General features: G+C 30.0%; 2 protein-coding genes across 4 annotated transcripts; one reads left to right on the plus strand and one right to left on the minus strand.

Moving 5' to 3' along the window:
• Positions 1 to 1,235: 1,235 nt before the first annotated feature.
• On the minus strand, positions 1,236 to 2,558 carry LOC112290931 (uncharacterized). Its single transcript, XM_090255913.1, has 4 exons — positions 2,529 to 2,558; positions 2,237 to 2,370; positions 1,821 to 2,029; positions 1,236 to 1,461 (listed from the first exon to the last, which is right to left on the minus strand). The coding sequence occupies exons 2-4, from the start codon at positions 2,321 to 2,323 to the stop codon at positions 1,374 to 1,376; spliced, it is 384 nt and encodes a 127-aa protein (XP_090112039.1). The 5' UTR covers positions 2,324 to 2,370; positions 2,529 to 2,558; the 3' UTR covers positions 1,236 to 1,373.
• A 4,440-nt stretch (positions 2,559 to 6,998) lies between these two features.
• LOC112291739 (uncharacterized) lies at positions 6,999 to 11,930 on the plus strand. 3 transcript variants are annotated; one of them, XM_024539573.3, is made up of 11 exons: positions 6,999 to 7,375; positions 8,086 to 8,200; positions 8,338 to 8,440; positions 8,730 to 8,793; positions 9,148 to 9,238; positions 9,359 to 9,439; positions 9,653 to 9,730; positions 9,910 to 10,101; positions 10,426 to 10,533; positions 10,803 to 10,985; positions 11,176 to 11,930. In XM_024539573.3, exons 1-11 carry the CDS (start codon positions 7,263 to 7,265, stop codon positions 11,467 to 11,469), a joined length of 1,422 nt encoding a protein of 473 aa, XP_024395341.1. In that variant the 5' UTR covers positions 6,999 to 7,262; the 3' UTR covers positions 11,470 to 11,930. The 3 variants fall into 3 exon arrangements, with proteins under 3 accessions (XP_024395341.1, XP_024395342.1, XP_090112040.1); XM_024539574.3 differs by lacking the exon at positions 8,086 to 8,200 and having other exon boundaries at positions 7,182 to 7,375; positions 8,300 to 8,440; XM_090255914.1 differs by lacking the exon at positions 6,999 to 7,375 and having other exon boundaries at positions 8,300 to 8,440.
• Positions 11,931 to 27,826: the final 15,896 nt, after the last annotated feature.

Raw genomic sequence — 27,826 nt, forward strand, 5'->3', positions numbered from 1 at the left:
GATATCTGAAGGAACAATTGTAAAGATGTTGGAACATCTGTTTATTTTTCAAAAGAAAATGTAAAAATATAGTGAAATGTATATTAGATTTGAATCTTTATCTAAACATTAACTTGGTGCCCATAGATGAACCTAAACAATAATATATAGTTATATTAAAGCTAAATGACAATACTATTAAAAGCCATTATATATATATATATATATATATATGTATTAGAAAAATTATATATTCCAATAAAATTTGACCCATGATATTATTGGAGCAAAATAAATCCTCCAAGCTTTGGAAATTTACATGTGCACGAAGCAAAAGAGAGGTCTTGGGTACGTAGACTCGTATGGAAGGTAGGTTCGGAGCAAGAGAAGTACTCTTACTGACAGACGCGCCCGCGCGTCAGCGTCAAAAGAGTGCGGCGAAGTCTTCCAAACGCGATGAGGTCAAAGTTAGTGTTTTCGCCTCGCGCTCGCGGCTTTTCACGGCAGAAGTACATAACGATTTTGAGCGAGAAGGCGTCGCGTTTGGTTGTGTCGTGTTATGGGATTACTTTTTCTGAAGCTGAGGTGAAACAGCTAATATCCTCGTAAGGTGAGGACCTCTTTGTCCAGTTAGTTGGTGTTGGTGATTTAATCATTCTTTTCATTCTTGGCGCAATTGGGTCGTGTTTCCTCACATCTGCGTGGTTGAAGATGCGGCGAATTTCTGTGAATGGTGAACTAGTCATGAAGGATATTGATGTTTGCGAGACTCGGGAACATGGAATTTAAGGACCATGTTTTTCGCAGTGACCCCCTGAAACTCGATTAGTTAGGTTTCTGTATTTCCAGCCTTCCTTACGTCGATTCAAACCAGACCTTTCGTGCTATGCCAAGTACTTGGGTTTGAAACCTGGACTCTTTGTCTGGGAAGATGAGATTGATCTAGGTCTGGTAAGTCACTCACATTAGGTAGTATTCCTGGAGCATCAAATAGTCTATGATTAATGCGACACTGCTCATCTTAGGGTCAAATTTTGCGTCGTCGTTACCATTGATCATTCTGACTGTGCAACAAAAAGTGATCATTTTCATTAATGCTGATTCAACCATCAATTGAAGCTGACCAATTCATGACGTTTTTATCCACGAGTTTTTTTCCCATTAAGTTTCTCTATCTTTGAGCACCATTCAGGCACTATATACTGATCTCTAAAAATTAACCTTCCTTTTCCTTGTTGCACTGCAAGTCCTTGGAGTACGTGGCTTGAATCTTTCTTAATGTATATTGTTATGCATTACAATGTCTACACTCATCGGGGTGTGGCCACTGGACATATAGTCAGGCAACCGCCCTACAATTGCCTTCTCTAACATTTGCTGAGAACATAACTTAGCTATTGATCACCGCAAGTATTGAGGACTTCTCCAGTGATAAAGGATAAGATCAAGTAGACTAGCCTCAGCACCCTTGCGTTGTTTTCACTGTCAAGTACACGAAGAGTCTGAGGTTTTGATCAATAGTTACACTAGAGCAGTATTACCGTAAACGCAAATAACCATGAGAACAACGACAGCAGAAAACTTGGAAGACCACAAGAAAAGCTAAAAAACGGACGAGTGTATACATGGGGATTGAAGGCGGGGAATGTTTAGGCATTGCGGGAGAGGGTACCGAAGGAGGCAAGAAGCAAAACGGAAATGATTTTCAGAACGTTTGTGTGAACGTTCGAGAACTTGCAGTAACAGTAACAACGCACTGAAGAATCTTCAACCCAACGCTGAAGCTCTTCGCACGCTGGGATACGGTCTGCACAGTCCTACCTTGCAAAGAGAGAACCTACTTTTTGGGAGTGGCGTTCTCCAGCATATCCAGAAATGAATCGTAAGCATTGAAAACAGCGTCACCAATTTGTTGAAACCAACCGGAAGAACTTGTCTTGTTATTTGCAACTTTTGAGGCACCGGAGGACGTTTGTCTCAACTGATCCCGCATTCCACCAGCGACTTTGCCAGCATTGTTAGCTTCACTTTCAGAGGCTCTAGCAGTACCCTAAAACACCAAATTCACTCCAATTACCATCCTCTATTCCATAACATCACCGCAGAATCCACTCTCAGCTGATACCAGCCCCCTCAATTTCGCACTAATGGGACAAAGGAAAAAAAAAAAATCTGCGTTTCAACACTGTGCATGATGCTAACGTGCCGGAATCTGCAACGATGTACCACTTAAATGGACCCGCTACTGGTGACTCACCTCATTGGCCGCCCGGTCACCGACGTCGATCCTCTTCTCCGAGGCCTTCTCGATACCGGAGTCCCGACTGCTCATCTCATAAGCCATGGCAGAAACACACAATTCAACGAAAGATAACAGAAGCGGGAGAGAATCTGCAAAGCAAAAGGTGATTAACACAAACTCAAGCGCTCGATAGACAGCTCTAGGGGCAAGCAAGTAAGCAAGCAGTGCAGCCTCTACCAGAAGGAGGATACTTCTTCTATCCGAGGTTTACTGTGGGATGGGTAGACACGCAGCTCCCAACAACCACCTGAAGGATGTTCGAACGAGCTGCAGGCGAATCCACAAAATCAGAACCCACCACCACCACCACATGGTTTTGCCCACATGTCTACTCTTACCACGTTGCAGCACAGGAGCCGTGGTCTCCACGTCCGGGGTAGGTAACGATGGATGAAGTTAGGTTGCAAAGATACCAGATTCCGCAGGGGATTGGTAAAAGGCACACATTCCAAACCTGGAGTCAGTGATCTTTGCTGCTTGCATGGCCGTCGTCGTCGTCGTCTGCATTGCGACCTCAGACACCCTGACTCTCTCTCTCTCTTTGTCCGACCTGTCGCTTCGATCTCCGTGAACATTCGTTTCTTAGCACTGAGATCCGAACCACTGTCTGTGGGCCATCTTGCTTCCGGTTGCCTGTTTTCTCTGTTGGATGTTCACAAGCAACCTACTTCACGGTGAAATTCTTTCACTCAGATTCTTTTGTAAAGTATAAGAATATAAGTGATGTATATATATAGGGGAATGTTAAATAAACCCATGCTTATACTAGATCCCCGTGATGATGAAGAATATGGTAATCATGATGAATGTGGTTGCTTTTTATTGGTTTCAGATCCAATAATGGAGAAATAAATCTAAATGTCATGATTTATTTTTCATGATGGTTAAGATGGGTGGGTTGATTTAGTAAAAAATTGGGTCTATTTAACATATATATATATATATGTATGTATATATGTATGTATGTATGTATGTATAGTTTTTACTACTACCACTACCCAAATGCTATCTTTGTTTAAACTTTTCAAATCAATCTAATTATCTTTATTCCATACCTTTTGAATGATTTTATTGAAAATAAAATTTGGTTAAAAAAAAAAACTAAAAAAAAATGTCAAGTGGATGGTGGTGGCAATAGGATTTTTTTGGTTGCATTAACAATACCCTTAATTTAGATATAATTATATTTTATAAATTATTATATAAATTTTTATTGATATTTTTTTGGTGATTCAATATGTTTTAATTGTATGTGTTCTCAACATGTTTTCATAACCAATTTATAAATAAAATATTCTAAATAAATACATAAAAAGAAATTTAATTATATAAATTATACTAGATTATTATTAAAAAAATAAAAAACTGTAGAAATTAAAAATTAATTATTTCAATACATCTTTAATATAATTTATTACAAATAATTATTTAAAATATGTCTTTCTATTTATCCCCTTATTGTTAGAAGATATAATTTTAAATTCAATGTTTTATGATCTTTAGTCCAATCTTTCATATATATATATATACTCATCTCCTATTCCATGTTTCTTTAATCTATTATTAGACTTGTAGAAGAATCAATAGGATTTGGAGCATCTAATTTTATTTCTTTGATTTCTATTGCAAATTTAATTACCTTCAATAAAATTCCTTATTATCAAATAATATTAATCAAATAACAACTTATCTTTAAATCCAAGTAGCAAAAAATACAAAACAATGTAGCTTAAAAAATAAAAATTTGAAAACAAACTTACAAAGAAATTAACATAAAGAGATTATTTGTAAGATTTTTTTTTTCAAAACATTGGATTCTCATGATTAATTCAGTCTATTCTCAAACAACCTCACTCCATCCCATGCATTGTACTCCTGAATGTAACTAAATTATCATACCTTGAAATGCTGAAAATTTGACCTTGTAGGAATGGCTGCAACTTGCATCATCATTGCAATTTGGAATTGTTATCATCATTACATGTTGCAAAAGCCTTCTTCATGTTGCTTCTCTCTCTCTCTCTCTTTCTTGCTTTCTTAGAAAAATAATGTTGTTCATCTTGTATCCACAACTTCTTATTTGGTTCATATATTCAACTCCTTATTAAGACTTTTCTTAAAGTTTATGTGTTCAATTCACAATATATTTCATAGCAATGACATTTATGTCAATGGAAAATATCCTCGTTCAATATAAGGTAAGTTGTGGCATTTGTTGTTGATTTTTCACGCATCATTGGATATATGTGTGATTGGTCAACTGCAATTTGGCAAGTGGTCTTCTTGATGCATGGTTTTAGAAAGCAATTTGATTTCTTTAATTAATACAACAAAGTTTTTAGGATTTCAATAGTTAAAAACTATTTTTAAACAACATAAAGAATGAAAAAGAAGGACTTTCTATAAATAAATTTATAATGGTTAAATTTAAAAATATTATTGCTATTTCTTCAAAGATAAGAGGAGTTGGCAAATTAACAAGTGCATGTATGTACCAAGAAAGGATTGCATGGTATATGTCAACATAGAATTCTATTCCAACAAATGTATATCTTTAGGTGGGACATGATAAGCTTTGAGTATTTGAGGAAAAGAGAGGCTTGGTTGGATAAATGGATAGCAAAAGTTGTAGATATAAGAGGAGAGACCTCATTCTTGAGAGAGAAAGAGAAGGCAACAAAATCAGCGAGGCTTTTGCAATATGTGATGATGACAACAATTCCAACTTGCAATGACAATGTAAGTTACACTGAATAATCAAGCAAATCTTTCATTGCCAATCTTTTAACAAAGACATCTACCAATACCCTTTGAAGAAAGATTACATCACACATACTTGTAAAAGCATGTTGGTACAATAATAGCCATCAAATTCCAAAACTTGTGACTAATTAAAAAAAAAAACAAAATGATTGTAGAAAAAAATACCTAAGTAATTGATTGTGGATCTTCATTTTAGTAGCTTGGGAAATAAAACAAAACCTTGAAATGAATAATCCTTACATATTTCTTGTATTCCTTGAGGTATTACTAAGCATTCTTGAAGATGAGAGTCTAGTTCTTAGTGTTCTCAGTTTTAGCAACTGCAGGGACTGTAGACTTGGCATCAATCTATTGCTTGTCCCTTTTGCACTTCTTGAAAAGAATATTAGATATAACAAATAAAGCTGCCTCCACATTCATGGTTATTGAACTAAAGGAGAGAATACAAATTAATCAATCTTACATTATTCTAAAATATGATGATCTAGCTATAGTGCAATAATCTACATTCATAAGTACCACACATGGAGCAGAGATTGTTTGAGAATAAATTGAACTAACCATAAGAACATGTTATATTAAGAATATAAAGGTGTTGCTTTAACAACTCTATATATATATATATATATATATATATATAATATAATATAAATTCTATAACATATTTTGAATTTATAATATTAATGAAATTTTCCTTATATTTGTTAAAATGTGTATTTTTTTTTAAAATCATACAAAAAATACAAACTTTTTTTTAAAATATAAACAAATAATCCAGAAAAATAAAAATATCCATATTAAAAAAATCCTAAATTATACTATAAACTTACAATATATATTTACAGTGCAATGGATTCACATTTTTTGATTGTCAAAGAGCTTCAAGTTCATAGTATCTAAATTCAAATTTAATATTAAATAACAAGTCTTAAACAAATTTAGACGAAAAAAAAAAAAAAAAAAATTCCAACATCAATTAATATAGATTATTTATGCTTTATTTATTTGGAGATAAAAGTAGATTTATTAATCAAATTTACACACAAAAGTACTCTACAAACTTTAATGCTTAGCTTTTATTATAACAAGTCTTTAAGTTTAAATTAAAGTGGCTACTTTGAACAACAATTCATTTGCACAAAAATAATAAAATATAGATCTCTTATATTACATATGAGTACAATAAAACGTTATAGTTTTGACAATACAATTAATTAAGATGAATTACTCTTTATCTACTATATCCAAACTTTTTAGTAGAATATTTCTAATCTCCAAAGAATCACCAATTCAATAGTATCAGAACCACCACAATCTACTCATAACTTATTGGCCTATGGTTGTTGTTGTTGTTGTTGTTGTTTATTTATTTATTTATTTTAATTAATGCATTTTTCATGCCATTGTTCTACTTGGATATCTACAAATGTAAAAAACTATTAAAGAATGCAACTTGCTAAGTAGATAGAAGGAGATGAAACATGGTATTTACAGAATATTAATTGAAGATATCAAGGGTGTCTAAAAGTCATGAACTCTACCTAAAACTACCCTTTCAAGTGACTTTTTAAAATTACAATGAAGAATTATTCATAGAATCATGCAACAAGATAAAATAAATATATGTTTCCATGAAATGTGATAAAGGTGAGATGATTCAATTTAAATAAATCAGCTCCTTTTGAATGAAAAACCAATAAACGACATTGATACACCACTTATCCATAAGTCCACTTGACTTCTCTCAAAACATTTTCTCTGACATATTCTCAACAATTCAAAGGCATCCACAAGTCAACTGCAACATCTTTGAGCATTCAGAGATTCCAACGCCATAATGAAACAAATTAAACAAAAAAAGAATTTAATAAGGAAATGGAGGCATGGAGTGACAGGTGCCTGAGCTGGAGCTGAAGCTGCAGCCAAAACGTAAGGTGTTCTGTTGTGGGTTTATCAGGTTGAACCCGCTTTCCAGTGTAGTCGCCCAAGCCTTGGTTGCACACTTTCGCAACTGGGTGCAAGTCGTTAGAAGGCTACCAGGCGAGAAAGATTGCAGTTTTGAGAGGTCTTCAGCTGCTTGGAGCTGTTGGGGAACTGTGAAATGTCGGTATACGTTGTTCTGGTGGTGTAGGTTTGCCGTGACAGATCTATGCTTTCAGGGTTACATTCAGAGGTTGTTTGGTGAGTGGTTTTGTTAGTTTTGTGAAGAGATTTGGAGATGGAGGCTCCCGGAAGGCTTGGGGGCCAGAATTACTCGCCCTGGGTGACGGTTTTTAACATGTGCAATGCTGCCATCGGCTCCGGCGTTCTCTCCTTCCCTTTCGCATTCCGGTTCGTCGTTTCGCTCCTCAAAGCTAATCACATTAAGACAGAATTGGACTTGGAGTATGGTCAAGTGTTTTGAAGTCATACTACCTCGTAAATTCTCGCGATAGTAGGTTATGAACTTGTTGACTGAAGATCGAGATTAGGTGTAGCGAATTCATTAGTGAACGCACACCGTCCTTGACTAATAGTACAAAACATTAGCTCATCAGACAATAAACTCTTTCTCCTTGAGTTTCTTTTACTCTCACCGACATAAGAGTTGGACCATCTGTGCTTTGTAAAACGTGTGATTACAATGGAACCTAATATATGAGAATATTTCTCATGTCAGAATTAAATTCCCATCGAAGATGATCATTGCAGCAGTTCTGATTGTGGCCAAAATGCAAGGTGCGGGCATAGATTGCAGTAGTATCCATGTATAAATTGCAGCAATCACTCGGCCAGCCATGGAATCCATTTTTGTGGATTTGCTGCACTTTAGGTTTCGGCAATGCAAACACGCTAAGTCTTATATATGTTGAAAACTTACCGCAAAGCCCATTAGGTCAAACTTGCACTAGATTTCTGGAGACAATTCATGGGTCTCCTCAATATATCTATTCTTCGTGGAAGCGATAAAATTGTAAGGGTTGGTCCTCGGAGCTGGTTTGGTTGATTTGATTCTGACTCGCAAGTTTGGGATATCATCTGCTTGTTTCTATTTTTTGTAGCCAAACTGGTGTGGTTGGTGGGCTTATCTTGACCATTACGATATGGTCCATAGAAGTTGCAGTTCTATGCATGCTGATTCGGGCAGCTGAGAAGTACAAAACTAAGTCATACCAAGTAAGCGTATCGTTGCGAGATGCCGGACTGCTGATGCAGACATGTACTCATTCGAAGTTGTTTGCTCAGCAAGGCTGTGAATGCAATGTTTGCCTCCAGTTGACGGTGGAAAGCCTTGTGGTGGAGCCTCATTTCAGGAGCTAGTGGTGGCAAACTTCGGACCCAGCATGGTAGTTGTGACTTGTGTGACAGTCCTAGCTTTCATGGTTGGCTCATTGATTTCCTACTTCATCATCACAGGTACACAACCGGTCACATTGTCGATGATAACAAATTTAAGGGTTATTACGTAATCATATCCGGTGGCTTTGTTGCTGTGAGAATAGTACTAGAATCTCAACACTGCCAGCTAGTCATCTAGAGCAAGGACTTCCATAATATATTCTTTGAATACGGTAGCTCGAAAAAAGTTAAGCAGCTGTAGGATTTTGGTGATGTTATCAGTAGCTCAAAGCTCAGAACATGCATTATCGATCCATATCGAGTCGCTGCTTTCCGAATCATCAGTCTGGCCTTGTTTTGTTTGTAGGGGATGTTTTTCAACCTATTTTTGCCAGTTGGTTTGGAGAGCACAGCTTATTTGCCGACCGCAGGTAAGCAGTTTTTATTTATTTTTATTATGAGATCATATCTAGAATAACTTCGTGGATTCCGCTCCGATACTTAATAAATGAAGTCCCGCTTTCTGATGTGTGCGGGAATTCATTAGTACAAGTCATACATCAGTAGAAGAAATCCTTTTGAGTTCTCGCATGAGTTATGTGATGTCTGCTAACCTGTCACATATTCATAGCTAGGGGATTATTTGCATATTCTTAGTGTCCTTTTCACACATTCCTCTACTCAACAATCAATGTTCTGTTTTTATTTTATTTTATCTTAATGCAACCTGGAGCTTTATATGCATGAGGACTGGTGTTGATTGCGGGGGATGAGGGATTTGGCAGAGTGGTGATAGTATTCTTTGCCATGGTGGTGATTCTGCCGCTTTCCCTCAAAAAGAACATCCGAGATTTGAGATGGAGTAGCACGGTATCGGTAGGTTTTTATGAATTCATTGCAGCTTGACACTCTCTTTCTACGTCTGGATGTTGGTGATCACGATGTGTTACTGGTAGAACTTGAGCGGTGTTTACTATAAACTTGGCGTCCGTGCAGGTGGTTATGCTCTCATACTTAGCGATTGCTTTGGTGGCGATAAGTGTCAGTCACCTGATTAGTGCAGGTTTTCCCGAACATGTAAGATTTTTTCCATCGAATTATAGGTTGAAAACGTTACAGCTGCCATGTTATTTCATTCTGGACCACAACACACTCAAGACTCTGCATATACTACAAAAGAGTGGAGGATCGCCTCTTTTTGAGGTCGCTGGTCTGTTTCAATTTTACGCTCCTGGATAATATGTTCAATTCTGAGAAATGTGCTGGTGATCTTTGCTCGGATGTGAACAGATCAATTATTTTGAGGGAGGTTACCATACGTTCATTGCTCTTGATGTGTTGGTCTTCGCATTTCACTGCCATATCCAAGTAAGAGAAGCGGGAGCCTATTAAACCTTCAGTACAAAGTTGCCTCTTTGGTAGATATCATTTGAATGTTTTGTCGAGCTATAGATTCGTATGTTCTCTGCACACCTCAAAATATTAATGGATTGTGGAGTAACATGTGTAAATATAGCTGACAAACATCAGAAACGCTCGTCTCTCAGGTCATGCCAATATTTGCTGAGCTTGCTGACAATTCCAATGGTTTTTTTTATGAACGTCTGAATGAGCCCCTTTTGGGGGATGAGGACAAAAGTAACGAAGAGCAGCTGTGTCAAAGAAAGTCTAGCAGAGTGAAGCGTATGGACCACTGTATAATGATATCCATGACAGTGTGCCTCGTTAGCTACTGTCTGGTACGATTTCTTTCTTTCTTCCGAATGCATGTTCATGAAATAATTGTTGATTTTGCTGGGATTTGTAAGTGAGAAATTCCACGGAAGTAGATACATTCAGTTGCTTCAATCTGAGGTTTTTTCATTGTGAACCTGTCTGCAGTAATAATCTTGTTTCATGAACGTGCCTTTCTTACTAAGCTTAACGCCTTGGTTATTACCCTTTCCTTTCACATGTCGTGAAGGGTTTAAGATAGATAGCTTGATATTATTTGGAAGTTCTCAACCGTTCTATGAAATGCAGAGATGCACATTAATGTCCTGACAAATGTGAATGCTGTGCAGGTGGGTGAATTTGGTTACTTGCTGTACCCCGATGTGCAAAGCGATCTTCTCATCAGTTTTGGTTCTAGTAACCTTTATTTAAACATTGCGCGTGTCGGAATGGCTGCGGTAGAAATTCTGTGACCCTTACTCTGCTTGTTTACTGTGTACCCTTATATATTTATGTTGGTTCTCTGGAAGACAATTTCGAGCCCATGTGCCGTGGAAGATGGTCCAATCACTTGCAAAGTAGGCGAGTTCATGAGTGCTTCTTGTAGCTGAGGTACATATGATCTTCGTCTGGCGGGTTGGCTACGAGGTGTATTGAATGTCATCAGTTCATAATTATATTGTTGATTGCTGAAATTCTTCTGACGACACCTTTTGTAATGTTTCAGGTATCAATAGCTTGTTTTCCAGTTTGTCACTATCCGTGCAGGACAATATTGGAAGATGGTGTTAGATATGTTCTACGTGATCGAATCAGTGAGGGGTTTTCACCGACGCTGCACATTTTGTTGACGTTGTTTCTCTGCGGCTCTGCATTAGTGACTTCTTTAATTACGTCTGATCTTGGGGCTGTAAGATTCTTGCCCTACATCTCTTAGTTTCAGCGCTTGGGATAGTTATCTTTCGTCTCGTTTCTTTATGTTAATGCTCAAATTTATACGTGATGACAACGGCGCTATAGAGATAGCTGTGTAACGCATGACAGTAATATCGGTTTGGCTATTCACTTCACTGATCATGTGGATTGAAATATCTGTGAAGGTTTTTTCGATTGTTGGATCTACCGGTGGAGTCCTAGTAATCTTCATCATACCTGGTTTTATCTTACTGAAGAACAAACTGGGTCAAGTCGACGTGGTAAACCATGCAGACACTGAAGTTCCGTTTCTACAAGAGGAATCTGGCTGCACTAAAGCTCTGAAGACTTATTTGAGACTTGGGTGCGGTGTCCTTCTCCTGTGCTTTGGCTGTCTCATCTTTTTTGTGACAGCTTATGTCACAATATTCGGCAAGGGGGACTCGAAGCTCTTCCTTATTTGGAGGAGCCACATGTAAGTGTGTAGGACGTAGTGTATAAACCAAATTGTATCTGCATTGAACAATTGTTGGAAGAGTATCGTCTATCGTTTCAAATGCTGCACGGATACGAGAAACGCATTTACACAACATGGAAGCTACGTCTAGTCGTCTGCCAATAAATCAGTGTTTACTGTAAATCAGGAGGTTGTCTCATTTGAATGATTCCTGTGATCGTTAAAAGCTTTGGTAGTAAATTCATGTTTCATCTCTGGAGGGTCGGAGGAATGTGTCACAAGTTGCCTTTGGTTTGTCGTCCTAGCCAAATGCAATATTTTAGTTGTGTGACCGTTTGCTTCAGGAGCTTTGGAAATGATGTAGATTTAGATCACACTCATCTGGTTTAAAAAACAGAATTTCCACAGCATATGATTGGAAAGATTTTTTCAATGTAATAGTGAATGTTGAGGAAATCAATAATGTAGGACAAATTGATATGATGCAATGTCCATTGACAGTTTGACATGTACAATAGTTGATGTATGATTATGCATGATAGTTGATTTTATAATTTTTTTTAGTAGTGGTAATTATTATTTTATTTTAATATTTTAATATTTTATTATGATAATAATAGATGAGAGATTTCAATATATATATATATATATATATATATATATTTGTATGGAAATGTTGAATAGATTAAAAAATTTACCAAATTGATTCATCTATTTCAATATTAAAGACAAAAACTTGATGAAAGCAAATAAACAAATGAGACTTTCTCAAAAAAGTATGGCAAAATAGAAATAAGAAAGTATGTGTATTAAAAAGAAATTAAAATGTCTATTTCCAAAAAACAAGAAAATCAAAGACTCCTTAAAATTAGATTAAAAACAAGAAAGGAATTGATAAGAGAGAAGGTTTTATTACTGCCTCTATATATATTATCTATCTAAGAGCTACGTGGCAATGTTCTATAGGACCTTCAAAACATATTGACTTTATACAACATGTTGTCATATTATGTGAAGTCTTACTTAAGAATGCATTGGACACTTGGCTGTGAAAGATAAAAGGAATTTGCAACAATAAGTCTTAATCACTCTAATAAAATTGTATATAAATTGCTATAGAAGCTTAACAAATATAATCAAACATCAATTAAGTCCAATTATTATTATTATTATTATTATTATTATTATTATTATTATTATATTATTTTAAAAATAAATTATAAAAAAAACACAACAAAATCCTAAAAAAACCTAAAGAAATTCAAAATAACCTTCAAAGAATCTTAAAGGAATTCTAAAGAAATCCTAAAGAAATCCAAATCCAACCCTAAAGAAATCTTAAACAAATTCAAACCAAAGTCTAAACCAAACCAAATCTTAATCCTAATCAAATCCTAATCCTAACCAAACCCTAATCAATTTTTTAAATCTCAAATAAATTTCTACCAATCTTATAATAGATTTTGAAATTCAATAACTAATGTTTGAACTCTTGAATTCAACTCAAATTTTACAAATTCTTCACTAATTAAGTTAATAATAAACACAATTTTTTTTTGAAAATGATCAGAATTATCAAATAGATGATAAGCTCAAAAATGTGCTTGGGTGTCAGTCGGCCTCCTTCTCCAACTCTGTTGCCAATCTCTTAGAGCCAATTACTCCTAATTGAATTTTTACTTTGCTGCCAAACTTTACATACTTGTTAGAAATCAAGCTGACTACCTCTAAGAAAAACACTTCCCTCAATCTAATTGGCAGATTGACAGATATCTAAGAAAACCTCACTAGTCTTCAAAACCCTAAATTTCAAGACTATTATCCACAAAAACCTTCATGCTTTTCAATCTAACTGTTTGATCAAACTCAAATTTACAACACACATTTAACACAACTACAACCACAACTTTAGAAAATTTCACTTGTAGATCTATTACCAAACTCCTGAAGTTGTCTAAAACGCCAATCTTATTTTATTTTCTAAAAATCAAAGTCACTAAAAACAATATCAACTTTCCAAAGCTCTTACAAAGTTATTATTCATCTAAAACCCTCAAAATCAATGCACATAGAAATCCTATCAAGTCTCCTCTCAAACCTCATTCTTTGATCAACAAAAGAATCCTTGATTTGTTGTAGGGACTCAATTTTGTGCCTTGGGATTTGATTTCAATTCAGGTTCATAATTGGCCTTCTCCAAGTATCAATTTTTGTCCCTTTTGAGTTAAATTCTATTAAAACCAACTCCTAATTCCTTCCTACATGTGAATATATCTTTTATTTCTCTAATCTATCTTATTTTGGCTTATTTATGGTCCTATAAAGTAAGTAGAAACCACTTTTTTAAAAAGACAACATTACTACTAAAAGTTTTACTACCTTCCTATCTTTTATCTATATTTTTTTACTTCATCTTTTAACTTCTTTTATAATAAGATCCATATTATTATCTTTCACCATATAGTTGTGTTACAAGATAACAATGTATCTTAATTTGTAAGGCAAGTTTTTTATATGGATGCTTTATAGTTAACTTGTTTTGTAAGCTAATAATAGGTGTGGCATGTAATTAATTTGTTGACCAAGTTTCTAACCTATCTATCAACTACAAACACATGTAAAGTCTAAATAACATCTATATAGCTTTGGAGAAGCTTTTTTAGAAGATATTATGAAATTAATCTACTTTTATCTACTTCTATCTATTCATATTACCTAGTTAATAATTATGATAAATATATGTCTGTGATAATACTCCTCTTTTTAGAAATAATTTCTATAAAGAATGGTCATCACATATTGAAGAAGTCTAAGATATGAAAAATTATATTTGCTACATACTCTGATCTTTGTTTTCTTTGAAGGTAATTGATTGGTCCTTTTAGCTATCACTAATATCTCATTTTAAGACAAGAAGATCACCTTGTTATTTGTTTATTCTTGAAACCTTTATAACTTCTTTCAAACAAAATATTTGTAGTACTATCAAGAATTGTTTCTACTTCCAATAAATTCACCAAACATTGAGACTCTCTTTGTAAGTTGTGATACTAAACACATTATATTTTGCCATCTATTTGAGGAAGAACATGTTATTTTTAAAGGTCTTCATTCCTATTACATTGTCTAGAGGACTATGATAATTAAAAATTTCTGCTTGATAAGTCAACAAATGATGGTTTTTAAGTTGAATCTACTAGCTATTGATTCTCTATCTCCTTAACGCTACAGTTACATAAAAACTATAAACAAGGATAGAAGATAGAATGCAATCTTTCTCAAATTGTGTTTCTTTTATTGCAAAGGTTTGCTATCCTTCATCTTGGTTTTGATGGATGTCGTTAATAAAAAGCTTTGATCTTCTCTGTTGCATTTGTAAGATTTTTTGCTAGCTCCCATGTACATTTGCTAATATTGTATCTACAACAATGAATAAGATATTCCAACTTAAGTTTGCGTTGCCTCAAATCTAAGACTTCTTTTATCTTGAATTCTTGATTATTACACATTTTTATATGAAATGATAGTTTTTGTCTTTTTCTCAAGATATTCATTGTCTAATATGACTTCTAAATAGATACGTAAAATATAGGATGGATTTTCATAAGTTTTAGTAGATGTAATCAATAAGCAATTAGATTGAATTGTTTACAAATAGAAAATGGTCTAAGTCTACAATAATTTAATTTATCACAAGAGCGAATAGTTTTAATATTATAATAAAATAATCATATCTTATGACCAATGTAGAAATGAAGCTGTTTCTAGTGATAGGGATTTGTTTCACTCTTTTTTGTTCTTGAGCCTCTTTAGTTGCATCTTCATTATTGTGTATAGCTCAGATAAATAATTTGTTAAATCTTTTGCCACAAGATTATCGACTTTTGAAAAAACAAAAGCATCAAGTCATGGATGATAATCATAATTAGCAAAGAAAGTTGTTTGTTGTATAGAAGAATGTATCATATTATTATAAGCAAACTTTGCCAATGGCAAAAGAATTGTCCAATCATCTTATTGGTAGTTGATGGTATACCTCAAATACTACTCCAAAATTTGATTTATATGCTTTATTTGTTTATCAATTTAAGGATAGAAAGTCAAAGATAGTTTTATGTCCACTTTTAGAATCTTAAAAAAGATTCTTTAAAATCTTGATACAAATTGAGTATTCTTATCTGATATAATATGTTTAGGCAATCCATAATAGCAATAGGTGTTGTCAAAGAAAAGCTTAGCTATTTCTTCATCCATGATAGATTTTGTATATAGTATAAAATATGACATCTTCTTAAAACAATCTAATATCATGAACACAAAATCATAAGAATCTAATACTCAAAGATTTGTGATAAAATCCATAGAAATAAAAGACCATGGTTGTTTTGAAATGAGTAATGGCTGAAAAAGTCTATAAGATCAATGACAAAGAGTTTTTGATCTTGAGTAAATATCAATGGATTGTACAAGATTTTTGATCACCTTTTACATTTGGGGCCACTAAAAATTATTGGATATTAGCTCCAAAGTCTTATTGTATCTAAAATGTTATACTCTTAAAAAGTTGTGATAAGCTTGAAGAACTTATAATTAAGCTTCACCTTCTAGGATATGTAAGTACTCCTCACAATATAGTAGATTGTTTTTAAATTCAAACTTGAAAATATCATGAGACTTTGAAGGATTTTCTTTAATATCATGAATAAGAGAATGAAAAGACATATTTGATTGAACTTATATAATGAAAGTTGAATCAATAGTTAGTATTGATTTCATTCTTTAAAGATGAAGATGCTTGAGCTTTAAGAGAATTATCCATTGTTGATCAAAAGTGACATTTTTTTAAAAAAATAAAAATATAAGATAAGATCATTTAGAATGTGCATTTGACAAACCTTATTTTTTTAGTCGATAAGTGATCATGAATTTGAATCTTGAGAAAGATATGCTTAAATTTTTTTACAACAGTTCAAAATACATGTTGGCATAAAATACTCAAGATTCTTATGATTTGTATATATGATGATTGAAATAAGAGTGTCTTCTAAATAATGGTGCTATTCTTGAAGTAAATCTTTTTTTGTAATATGGGACTATTTTTGAAATAAAGCTATCAGATGAAGTTTATCATTTGTTTCTATTTAAGATAATATATTAAATAAAGCAAAGTCTGATACATTTGTTTGTATAAAAAATGATTTACAAAAGTCGACGTAATATAAGATTGGTACAAAAACAAAAGGCTAACTTTAAATCTTCAAATGCTACTTTTGTTTCTTAATTCTATTAAAGTTTGTCTTTATAAGTCAAATGTATAAGTGAAGTTGCAACTTGAAAGAAGTACTTGATAAAGATTCTATAATAGTTGACAAATTCCAAAAATTATTGGAGATTTCTTACTATTATGTATATTTATCTATTATAATTGTTATCTAGGTAATATGAATAGGTAGAAGTAGGTAAAAATAGATTAATTTCATAATACCTTCTAAAGAAGCTTTTTAGATGCTATTTTGACTTTATATGTATTTTTAGTCGATTGATAGGTTAGAAACTTGATCATCAAGCTAATCATAAGCCACATGTTTTGGTAGCTTGTAAAACACGTTAATTATATGGCATTTATATAGAAAAATTGCCTTGTAAGTTAAAATACATGTCATATAAAGTCAACACGTTTTTGAAGGTCCTTTAGAATGTTGCCACATAGATCTTAGGTAGATAATATATATAGAGGCAAGAGTAAAGCCTTCTTCATTATTATCAATTCATTTCTTATTTCTAGTCTAGTTTCAAGAGTTTCTAGTTTCTTTGTCTTTTAATAATAGCCATTTCAATTTTTCCTTTTAATATACAAAATTCTCTATTTTAATTTCTTTGAGAGAGTCTCACTTTTTTTTTTTTTTTCTCTCATTGAGCTCTTTTCCTTGATAAATTGATAAGAGTACACTTATAATATTAGAGCTTTGTCTTTTGTTGATTAAGAATAAATTATTCTTTTTTTTTGATAAGACTTAAGCATATTTGGAATTACGGATTATCTTCTCTTAAATTAATATTATTTTTAGTATTTTTTTTCTTTATTTCTAAATCTTCTCCCCTATTTGTTTTGAACGATATCAAACATCTCCCTTTCTTTAAGTGTTATCATAGAAAAGCTTCTCAAAATGAAGAGTGCAATGGCACAAATGCAAGAACAATTAAAGGAGTTAATGCTTACAATACATCAACTCAATTTATTGCCATAGAAAGCAATAAGAATGGCAAGAAGCAAAGATATAGACATGATTGGAGTTGCTTCAATATTTGCACCAAATCATATTCTTTCTCCTATAATACAATATCCTTCCAATATTAGAGAATTAAAAGTTGTATTGCTAGAGAAATTTGATGACATAAGATCTAAGTTTTGAGGATTTATCAATCAAATACAATTTGTGATTGAACTTCAAATCTACAACTATCCAAATCAAAGATTGCAAGTTAGATTCATTAATACATTTCTTTCAAGTTTAGCATTATCATAGTTTTTATTTTCTCTTGAATGACAAGATTGAATATTGGATAATTTGGAGGCTTTTTTTGATAGAATTTCAATCCATGTATAGAGAACATGATGCAATTTGTATTACAATGAATAGGATCTATATCTTGCGACAAAAGAAATTGATTAGTAATGTTATATGCTTCATAGTTTTGATAACTTATAATTGATATTAAATAGGATGATGCTACATTTGTTAGCCAATTTTTTTACAAATTACAATATGACATAAAAAAATTGATGCTCAACTTATCTGATCTTCAAATATTGAGTCAAGCAATTGACTTTGCTGTGAGGTGTAACAATTGGCTTTTTGAATTTTCATCTGAGAGTCACTTAAGTACACTTTAACGCTACTATAATTCAATAACAATGCCAATGTATTCTCAACATATATGTTTGGAAGTAGAAGATATATAAATTGATATGGTGCGTTTCAAACTTCTTAATGAGCAAGAAAAGACTTGTAGTCATGAAGAAGGATTGGCCTCTTCAACAATTATATGTATTCCAAATATAGTTTTTATTGCTTCACACTTACAATTAGATTTGATTTGTCTTAGTTTTTAGTTTATCCATGTTAAAGCAAAATTATAGGAAAATTTGTAATATATAGAGTTGTGGAGTTTTACTTAGTATTTTTGTAACTACTTGCACAAAGTTGATCATGGATCTAAATTCCTTAGAGCCTTTTTATATTAGGTAGGTTCCACTCAAAGTCCACAATGAATAATGCAAGAATTTTTTAATTCTTGACTACATCAATGACTTATTTATTAATCTTTGATTCACTCATCATTTTAAAGAATACATTTTGAATATTATTAGCCAATCAAATTGGATAGTTTTTTTTTTATTATCTTTTATAATTTTATAAAGTCTAAATATCAAAGAATATTTGATTGTATTGCTTGATTTTTATTTTAATAAGATTAGATTACATTTAATTACTTTTTTTATTTGTAACAAATTCAAAAAATAAAAACATGATATTATTTTTATTTGTTTTATATGTCATGATTTTTTTTGCATATTTTTTATATGATGGTCATTGTGATCATGCTAATAAAAAAGTTAATATTATGGTTTCCAAATAATCAAGCTTAGGTGTTAGTGGTTATACAATCTAATTGGATTTGTGTTAATAAGAAGATTGAAATTTCAAAGGATGTATCTTTACTTCAAAACATTAAGAAATCTAAGAAATTTGAAAATGAAGTAAAAATAATATATGCCAAATGAATGAAGTGATATATAGGTAAAGAATTTGAAATAAATATATAAAATGAATCCAACTATTAAATAGAAAATGTATTTAAGTTGATAATTTGACACAACTTGTATAATACTCTTTGTTAAAATTATTTTTGTGATGTTCAAAGACTAAACTTTGTACAATTAGGATTTGTGGTGCAATTTTGTATGTTATTATGTAATAATAAAATTACATGGTAAAAGATTGGAATAAGGATGTTATTATAGAAGAGCCTAGTAAAAAGATATAGTAAAAAAATAAGGATAAATGATAGAAAGGTAGTAAATTTTTTAATTTTAATGTTATTTTTTATAAAAGAAACTTCTATTTTCTTTCAAGGAGCATAAATACCTCAAATTAAAATAAATGAGATAAGTAAATAATATAGTTATCTTTAAGAAAAATTTAACAATAAATTTAAGAAAAAATTGCCCTAAATTATCAAAATTTGATATCTAAAGAAGGTTGGTAGTGAACCTAAGTCAAAATCAAACCTTGAACAACAAAGCTACATAACTATAGAAATTTTAAGATTATTTTAAAAATTAAAGAATAAGTTTTGAAATTATACATAAGAATAAATTTTTTAAAATTAGTTTCATGTCATTTGGATTAATATTGAGGTTTTGAAGGATTTTTAAAGTTAAATGATGTACATAGTAGATTTAGATTTTGGAAAATAAAATAAGTTTAGAAGTTTGATAATTTTGTGAATTTTGTGATATATTTACAAGTAAAAATTTTGCAATTTGTCATTGTGCTTGTTGTAAATATGTATGTGAAAGTTCAGGTCAATCAAGTAGTTAGATTGAAGAATATAAAAGTTTTTGTAGATTGTGGTTTTGGAAATTCGACTAAGGATTTAATTAAGGTTCAATTAGAATTTCAATATGGATTTCAATTATGATTTAATTAAAATTCATTAAAATTAATTAAGATTTGATTGAAGATTTGATTAAGATTCAGTTGAATTTTAATTAGGATTAAAATAGGATTAGATTAAGTTTTATTTAGAATTTATTTAAAATTTATATTTTTGATATTTTATTAGGATTTTTTTATTTCTTTAAAAGTTTTTATTTAATTTTTTTTTTAAGATTTTATTTTTGTATTTCTTTATGACTTCTTTATTATTTTTCTTTGAGCCTAATTTGTGACTTTTTTATATTTATTTTGTAACTTCTTTTAAATTTACTTTGAATTGATTAGGATTATTAAAGATTACTTAAAGTTCATTTAAGATTCTATTTAACTTGGTAAAATATTATTACTTTTTTACTTACCTTCTTAAGGTAGCTGCCTAGTATATTCTCAAGCAAAAATACATGTAATACAATAACATGGCTTTGAGTTTTTTTCATTATTATCATGTCTTTTTTTATTATAAAAACAAAAAGAAATAAGACAGATCACTATAATGAATAATTTTGCTTGCATTAATTTGATTTATGCATTAAAAGCAAAAGAAAAAAAGATTACTTAAGTTAAAAGTGTTAATACTTGGCCAAGAAGTTCTTTACTTTCATCTACTATCAACAAACTCTTTCATTATTTAAACGACTAAAAGTTGAATAAATTGTGCAATTATATCATGTATTGGCTTTCCACCTTTTTTTTATTTTTTTTTTAATTTTTAATTTTTTCTTTCTTCCAATGCTATATTTGAAAAGAACATAAACTTGATGCATAGCCTCTCAAAAATTCACCTATTTTAATATCATGGCTATATGTATAAAAGAAATTTTAATAAGTTGAAATATTTAATATTTAATATTTAATATAGATTGGTGCAAAGTTTTGTATGCATTGCAAAGGTGTCTGCAAGCTCAACTTAGATTTTAGAGTGTTATGTAAAAATGATCATATAATTATAATTAGTGACTGATTTTCAAATTATTTTATTAAACAATAAAAGCAATAATCTTAATCTTTTTTGTTTGAATTTATTTTTTATTATCTGAATTTGAAACTAGATACTAGAAGATAGAAATAATAAAATCTTCTCATCCAACTTAGCTAAAAACTTTTAATACTAATATTTCTTCTTATTCAATATCTTATTATCTCACTTTATATTTATCTAATTAAAATATATCTTATATGTTATATAGTATAGTGGTTCCTTATCTCATACTTCAGTTATAATTTTTTCTTTCATTTAGTAAAGATCATTTTTTCAAATGAAAAAACTTAATTGCTATAAATCTTTTGCAACTTAATTTTATTTTTTTATATGAAAACCAACCTAAAGAGTATTTGTTTTGTACTTTGTAGAATTGTCACAGATATACATACTTATTCTAGTAATTACCTATATGATTAGATAGAAGTAGATAAAAATAAATAAAAATATGTTAATTCTTTAATATTTTCTAGAGAAGCTTTATAGATATGATTTTAATTTTATACATGTTTACAATTGACTTTTAGGTTTAAAACTTGGTCAGCAAATTAGCCACATGTTACATGTATCAGTAGCTTATGGAACAAGCTAATTGTGTGGCACATACATAAAAAAATTGCATTGTAAGTTAAGACATATGGCTTATAAAGTCAACACATGTTGGAAGTCCTATAGAATGTTTTCACATAGCTTTTATATAGATAGTATATATAGAAGCAAGAATAAAGCCTTCTTCATTCTTGTCATTTTTTTTTTTTTTTTTTTTTTTTTTTTTTTTTTTTTTATCTTTTGGCAATATCTATTTTTTTATTTTATATATACATGTTTTTTGTTTTTATTTTATCATATTTCTTTAAAAATATTATCACATAATTATTTGCTTTCATTGAGTTCTTATTCTAGATAAATTCACAAGAATATACTTATAATATTAAAACTTTGTCTTTTCTTGATTAAGAGTGGATTTTTTCTTTCTCTTGATAACACATAAGCATATTAGAAGATGTTGATTACCTTCTTCTAAACTGATATTATCTTTAGTATTTTTTTTGTTTTCAAGTCCTTTCTTTTATTTGTCTAAAGTAATATTAGACATATTTTCTTTTCTAAATATTATCATGGTAGAACTTCTTGAAATGAAGAGTGCAATGGGACAAATATAAGAGTAATTATGGGAGTTAATGCTTGAGATGCATCAATTCAATTCACTACTACAAGGAGCAATAAGCATGCAAGAGAACAAAGATATAGAGATGATTGGAGCTACTTTAATATCTGCATCAAATCATGTCATTTTTTATTTTATGGTGGAACATTCTTCCAATATTAGATAATCAAAGATTGCACTACTCGAAAAGTTTGATGGCAAAAGATCTAAGTTTCATAGATTAATCAATCAAATACATCTCATGATTGAACTTCAATTCCAAAGCTATCCAATTCTAGGATTGTAAGTTAGATTCATTAATATACTTCTTTTAAATTCAACATTATTATGATTTTCATCTTTTTTTGTAGTAAAATTACATATTTCACAGTTTTGACAACTTGCATTGATATTAAGTGGGATAATATTGTATTTGCTAGCAAATTTTTCTATAGATTATAATATGAGGTAAAAAAATTGATGCTCAACTTACTTAATACTCAAAAATTGAGGCAAGCAATTGAATTTGTTGTGAAATGTGACAATCAACTTTTTAAAATTTAATTTAAAAATCACATAAGTATGCCTCAATATTACTTTAATTCAATGATAACATCAATGTCTCTTCAATACATACATTTAAAAGTAGAAGATATGCAAATTGATGTAGTATATTTTAAACCTCTAATTGAGCTAAAAAAGATTTGTTGTTGTTAGAAAGAATTATGATTATATTATAGAAAATCTAAGTATATTGCTCAATATTGTTCAAAGAAGCAATACAATCACAAAATAAGAAATATGGCTATCAAAGAAGATAGTATGTCAAAAAACAAGTTTGTCCACCTATAATAGGGACCATGCAGCTGGAATTTTGTACAACACTTAATAAAGGTCATATTCTTTTTTCAAAGTATTTTTATTTTATTTTATAATAAATATTATTTTAGGACCTAAATATCACAAAAAATTTATTTTGTTAGATTCAAGAGCCTTAGTTTATTTTTTAGATGAAAAATTTGCTAAAAGACATAATATATCTTCAATGAAGAAAACTAAACTTGTTCATATAAAAATTATAGATCATCATATATTATCTTCAAGAAATATTATTCATAAAATCCTTCCTATAGAAATAACATTTAATGGTCATAGTAGCTTTATAATATTTAATATCATTAGATCTCTCTCTAATCCAATTATTTTAATTTTATCATAGCTAAAAAAAATATAATCCTAAAATAGATTAAATTTCTTATAGTCTTGAATTTTAAAAAAATATAACTAAGAATATAATTGATTAAGTAGAATGTCATAAGTTTAGTGCAACTAAACTTATATTTGTAGGTGTAAGAATTTTCTTGCATGCTCCAAAAGAAGGATTACCTTGTATCATTTATGTTGCACCTATCTTTAATGGTGGAAAGTCTTTAAGTGCCATTCCAAGCCAATATTAAGATTTTTAAGATGTATTTGAAAAGAAGAATGTAAATACTCTTTCAAAATATTATTCATATGAGTGCTAAATTAACCTTCAAGAAGAAATTCAATTGTCATATGGACTAATCTATAATTTATCACAAAATGAGTTAGGTGAATTTAATGAATATATTGAAGAAAATTTGGCCAAGAACTTCATATGCCATTTCAAATCTCTAGAAAGAGCTTTAACTTTATTTGTGAAAAAAAAAGATAGATTATTACAAATGTGAGTCGATTATCAAAGATTCAATAAAATCACCATCAAGAATAGGTATTTGCTATGTTTGATATCCAAACTTCTTGATTAGTTGAATCAAGCTAAGATTTATACAAAAATAGATTTATAAAGAGCATATAATCTCGTACACATCAAAGAAAGAGATGAATAAAAGATTGCATTTTGAATTAGGTATGGAAATTTTAAATACAATATCATGCCTTTTAAACCTATAAATGAACCAATAGCTTTTCAACATTTAATGGATGATGTCTTTTGAGAGTTTTTAGATGACTTTATTGTTTGTTATCTAATCGATATTTTAATCTATTTTAAGAATATAATAGAATATAAAATTTATATTTTTCATGTATCACAAAAACTAAGAGATATAATTCTCTATACTAAGATAGAAAAGTATGTATTTTATACTATTCAAATTGACTTTTTATAATACATCATTTCAAATAATGAATTTATGATGGATCATAAGAAAATTTAAACTATTATAAATTGAAAGATCTCAAAAATAATACAAGATGTCCAATGCTTTTTGAGAATTGCCAATCACTATGGAATCTTCATCAAAGACTTCTCTCAAGTTGCAACTCTATTTATACATTTGATTTGTAAAAACAAACTTCAATCATAACAAGAAACAATAGCAACATTTGAAGCTTTGAAGTTAGTCTCTATTTCTGCACTAATCTTGTATTGCATTAATTTTATTAAGCCATTTTTTATATAAATAGATACTATATTATCATAAATGGGAGCAAATAATAAACTTCATTCAGTAGCTTTTCATTTGAATTTTTTTTTGGTAGCCAAGATTAACTACGAGATTTACAACAAAGAACTTTTTACAATTGTAGATTTATTTTAAGAATGGTACCATTATCTATAAGGTGATTTAATTTACTAATTATTTATATAAAATATAAGAATCTTAAATATTTTTTGTTAGCACATATTTTGAATCTTTGCCAAACTCGTTAGAATGTCTTTCCTAAGCTTTGATTTTAAAATCACTTATCAATTTAAAAAATAACAAGATTTGTCAAATGTCTTTTCTAGACATTCTTATCTTATACCTAAAAAAAGAGATGCATCTTTTAATCAATAAAGAATGATTTTCTTGAAGCTGGAGTATTTTTATTTTTGAACAATAAAATCAACATTAATTATTAATTCAACCTTTGTCAAATAAATTTAATTAAGTATATTTTGTAATTATCTTGTTTATGATATCAAAAACCTTTTTTTTTAAGTATCATGATGCTTCTAAGTTTGAGTTCATGAACAAGCTACTCTATTTTAAAGGACGCCTATATATTTCAAAACAAGAAGCATATTTATATCTTCTTCAAGTATGTCATCACTTTCTAGCAATCAAACATTTTGGATACAATAAGACTTTGGAGCTTATATTTAAAAACTTTTAATAGCTACAAATATTGAAGGCAACAAAAGACTTTGTTCATTCATATGATGGATGTTGAAGATCAAAAATTTCTTATCATCTATCATATAGACTTCTCTAACCATTGCCTATATCTAGATAATTATGGTCTTCTATTTCTATAGATTTTATCAAAGATCTTTCAATCTAAGGTTTGTATGATTCTATATTTTTGTGATAGTAGATTATTTTATCAAAATTTCATATCTTATACTATGTATAAAATCTATCAAAGGTAAAAAAAAATAATTAAGCTTTTTCTTAAAAATATCTATTACTATCATGGATTATCTAAGGATATTATATTGAATAAGAAGATTCAATTTATATCAAAATTTTAGAAAATCTTTTTTAAGATTCTAAAGGTAGATATAAAATTATCTTTTGCTTTTCATCTTCAAACTGATAGACAATCAAAGTATGTTAATCAAGATTTAGAATAGTATTTGAAGTATAATATCAACTACTAATAAGATGATTAGACAATACTTTTGCCATTGACAAAGTTTGCTTACAATAATATAATACATTCTTTTATTCATTAAACACCTTTTTTTACTAATTATGATTATCATCCATGACTTGATGCTTTTAATTTTTTAAGAGTTGATAATTCTATGTCAAAAGACTTAGCAAATTATTTATCAAAGCTACATACAATAATGAAGGCTCAATTAAAAGAAGCCCAAGAATAATAAAAGATACATACAGGTGCCTATCATAAGGAATAACCATAATTCAATGTGGTTGACAAACTATGGTTACTTTGTTGTAATATCAAGACTACTTACTCTTGTCATAAATTGGACTATTGTAAACTTGGATTTTTTCTTATTTGTGAATAAATCAATCTACTTGCTTATTGATTACATCTATTAGAGTCAATAAATATATTCCACATATCTCTCCTTGAATCATACAAGACAATGAATATACCAAGAAGAAAACAAGTGCCACTTCTTCTTATAGAAGTGAATAATAATGAAGAATTTGAGGTAGAAAAAGTCTTAGACTCAAAGTGATATCAAAATAGGTTAGAATAACTTATTTATTGGAGGGGATATGATATTAGTGAATGTATATAGAAGCCAATAAAGAATCTTATAAATGTAATAAAGAAGGTGGAGGCTTTCTATATATAATATCCATCAAAATTTAAATAAAGAATAATAAATCTTTACAATAAAAAAAATAAGATCAAGAAAAGATAATATTCTACTTTATATTCTTATTTTTAGCTTGTATGTATATTGTAGTACTTAAGAGATGGAGAACCAATAACTAATTGATTTAACTCAAGAATTATTATTTGTTGATTTACAAGATGAGACATTATAATTGTCTCAATCTTTAAGATGACATAATTAAAATGAATATGCTCAAGAACAACATACTCTTTTTCAAATAGATGGCAAGATACAACGTATTTAATATCACAACCTTAAAAGCAACTCCCAATGTTTGGTGATTTTATAAGAGGTAGGAATAATTCTTAATAATTTTAATAATGTTTTATTTAAAAGAAGTTATAAAGGCTTCAAAAATTGTCAAATAATAGGGTGATCTTTCCATCCTCGTATGGGACATTATCAATGGCTAAAAAAACATATCAACCATCTTCAAAGAAAACAAAGATCAAAGTATTTGGCAAATTCAAGTTGTCGCATCTTAAAATTTTCAACATACGATGATTATGTATCGTGAAACTCATCTTTAGAAGAGATGATAATGTCACCAACATACATACTTACTTTAATATTATCTATATGATTAGATAGAAGTAAGTATAAGTAGATAAAAGTAGATTAATTTCATAATGTGTTCTAGAATAGCTTCTCAGAAGCTTCATAGACATGGTTTTGACTTTATATGTATTTGTATTTAAATTTTAAGTTAGAAACTTAATCAAAAAGTTAGCTATATATCACATGTATTGATAACTTATGAAACAAGCTAACTATATGGCCCACATATAAAAAACTTGTCTTATAAGTTACGACATGTGGCTTATAAAGTCAACATATACTAAAGGTCTTATAGAATGTTACTACATAGCTTATAAGTAGATGGTATATATAAAAATAAGAGTAAAATCTTCTTCATTCTTGTTAATTTCTTTCTTGGTCTAGTCTAGATTCAAGAGTCTTTAATTTTTTTATCTTTTGGTAATAGCCATTCTAGTTTTTTTTTAATATACATGTTTTTTTACTTCTATTTTGTCATACTTCTTTGAAAAAAGTCTTACTTGATTATTTGCTTTCATTGGGTTTTTATCTTTAATATGAATAGTAGTTTTAAAATATTCTACATCTACTAGCTTATCTTATATTTGATGTTCAAATTATTGATATTATATACAAGACACATTA

The sequence above is a fragment of the Physcomitrium patens genome, chromosome 14 (genome assembly GCF_059467195.1).
Source record: "Physcomitrium patens ecotype Gransden chromosome 14, ASM5946719v1, whole genome shotgun sequence".
In the NCBI taxonomy this organism is placed as follows: Eukaryota; Viridiplantae; Streptophyta; class Bryopsida; order Funariales; family Funariaceae; genus Physcomitrium; species Physcomitrium patens.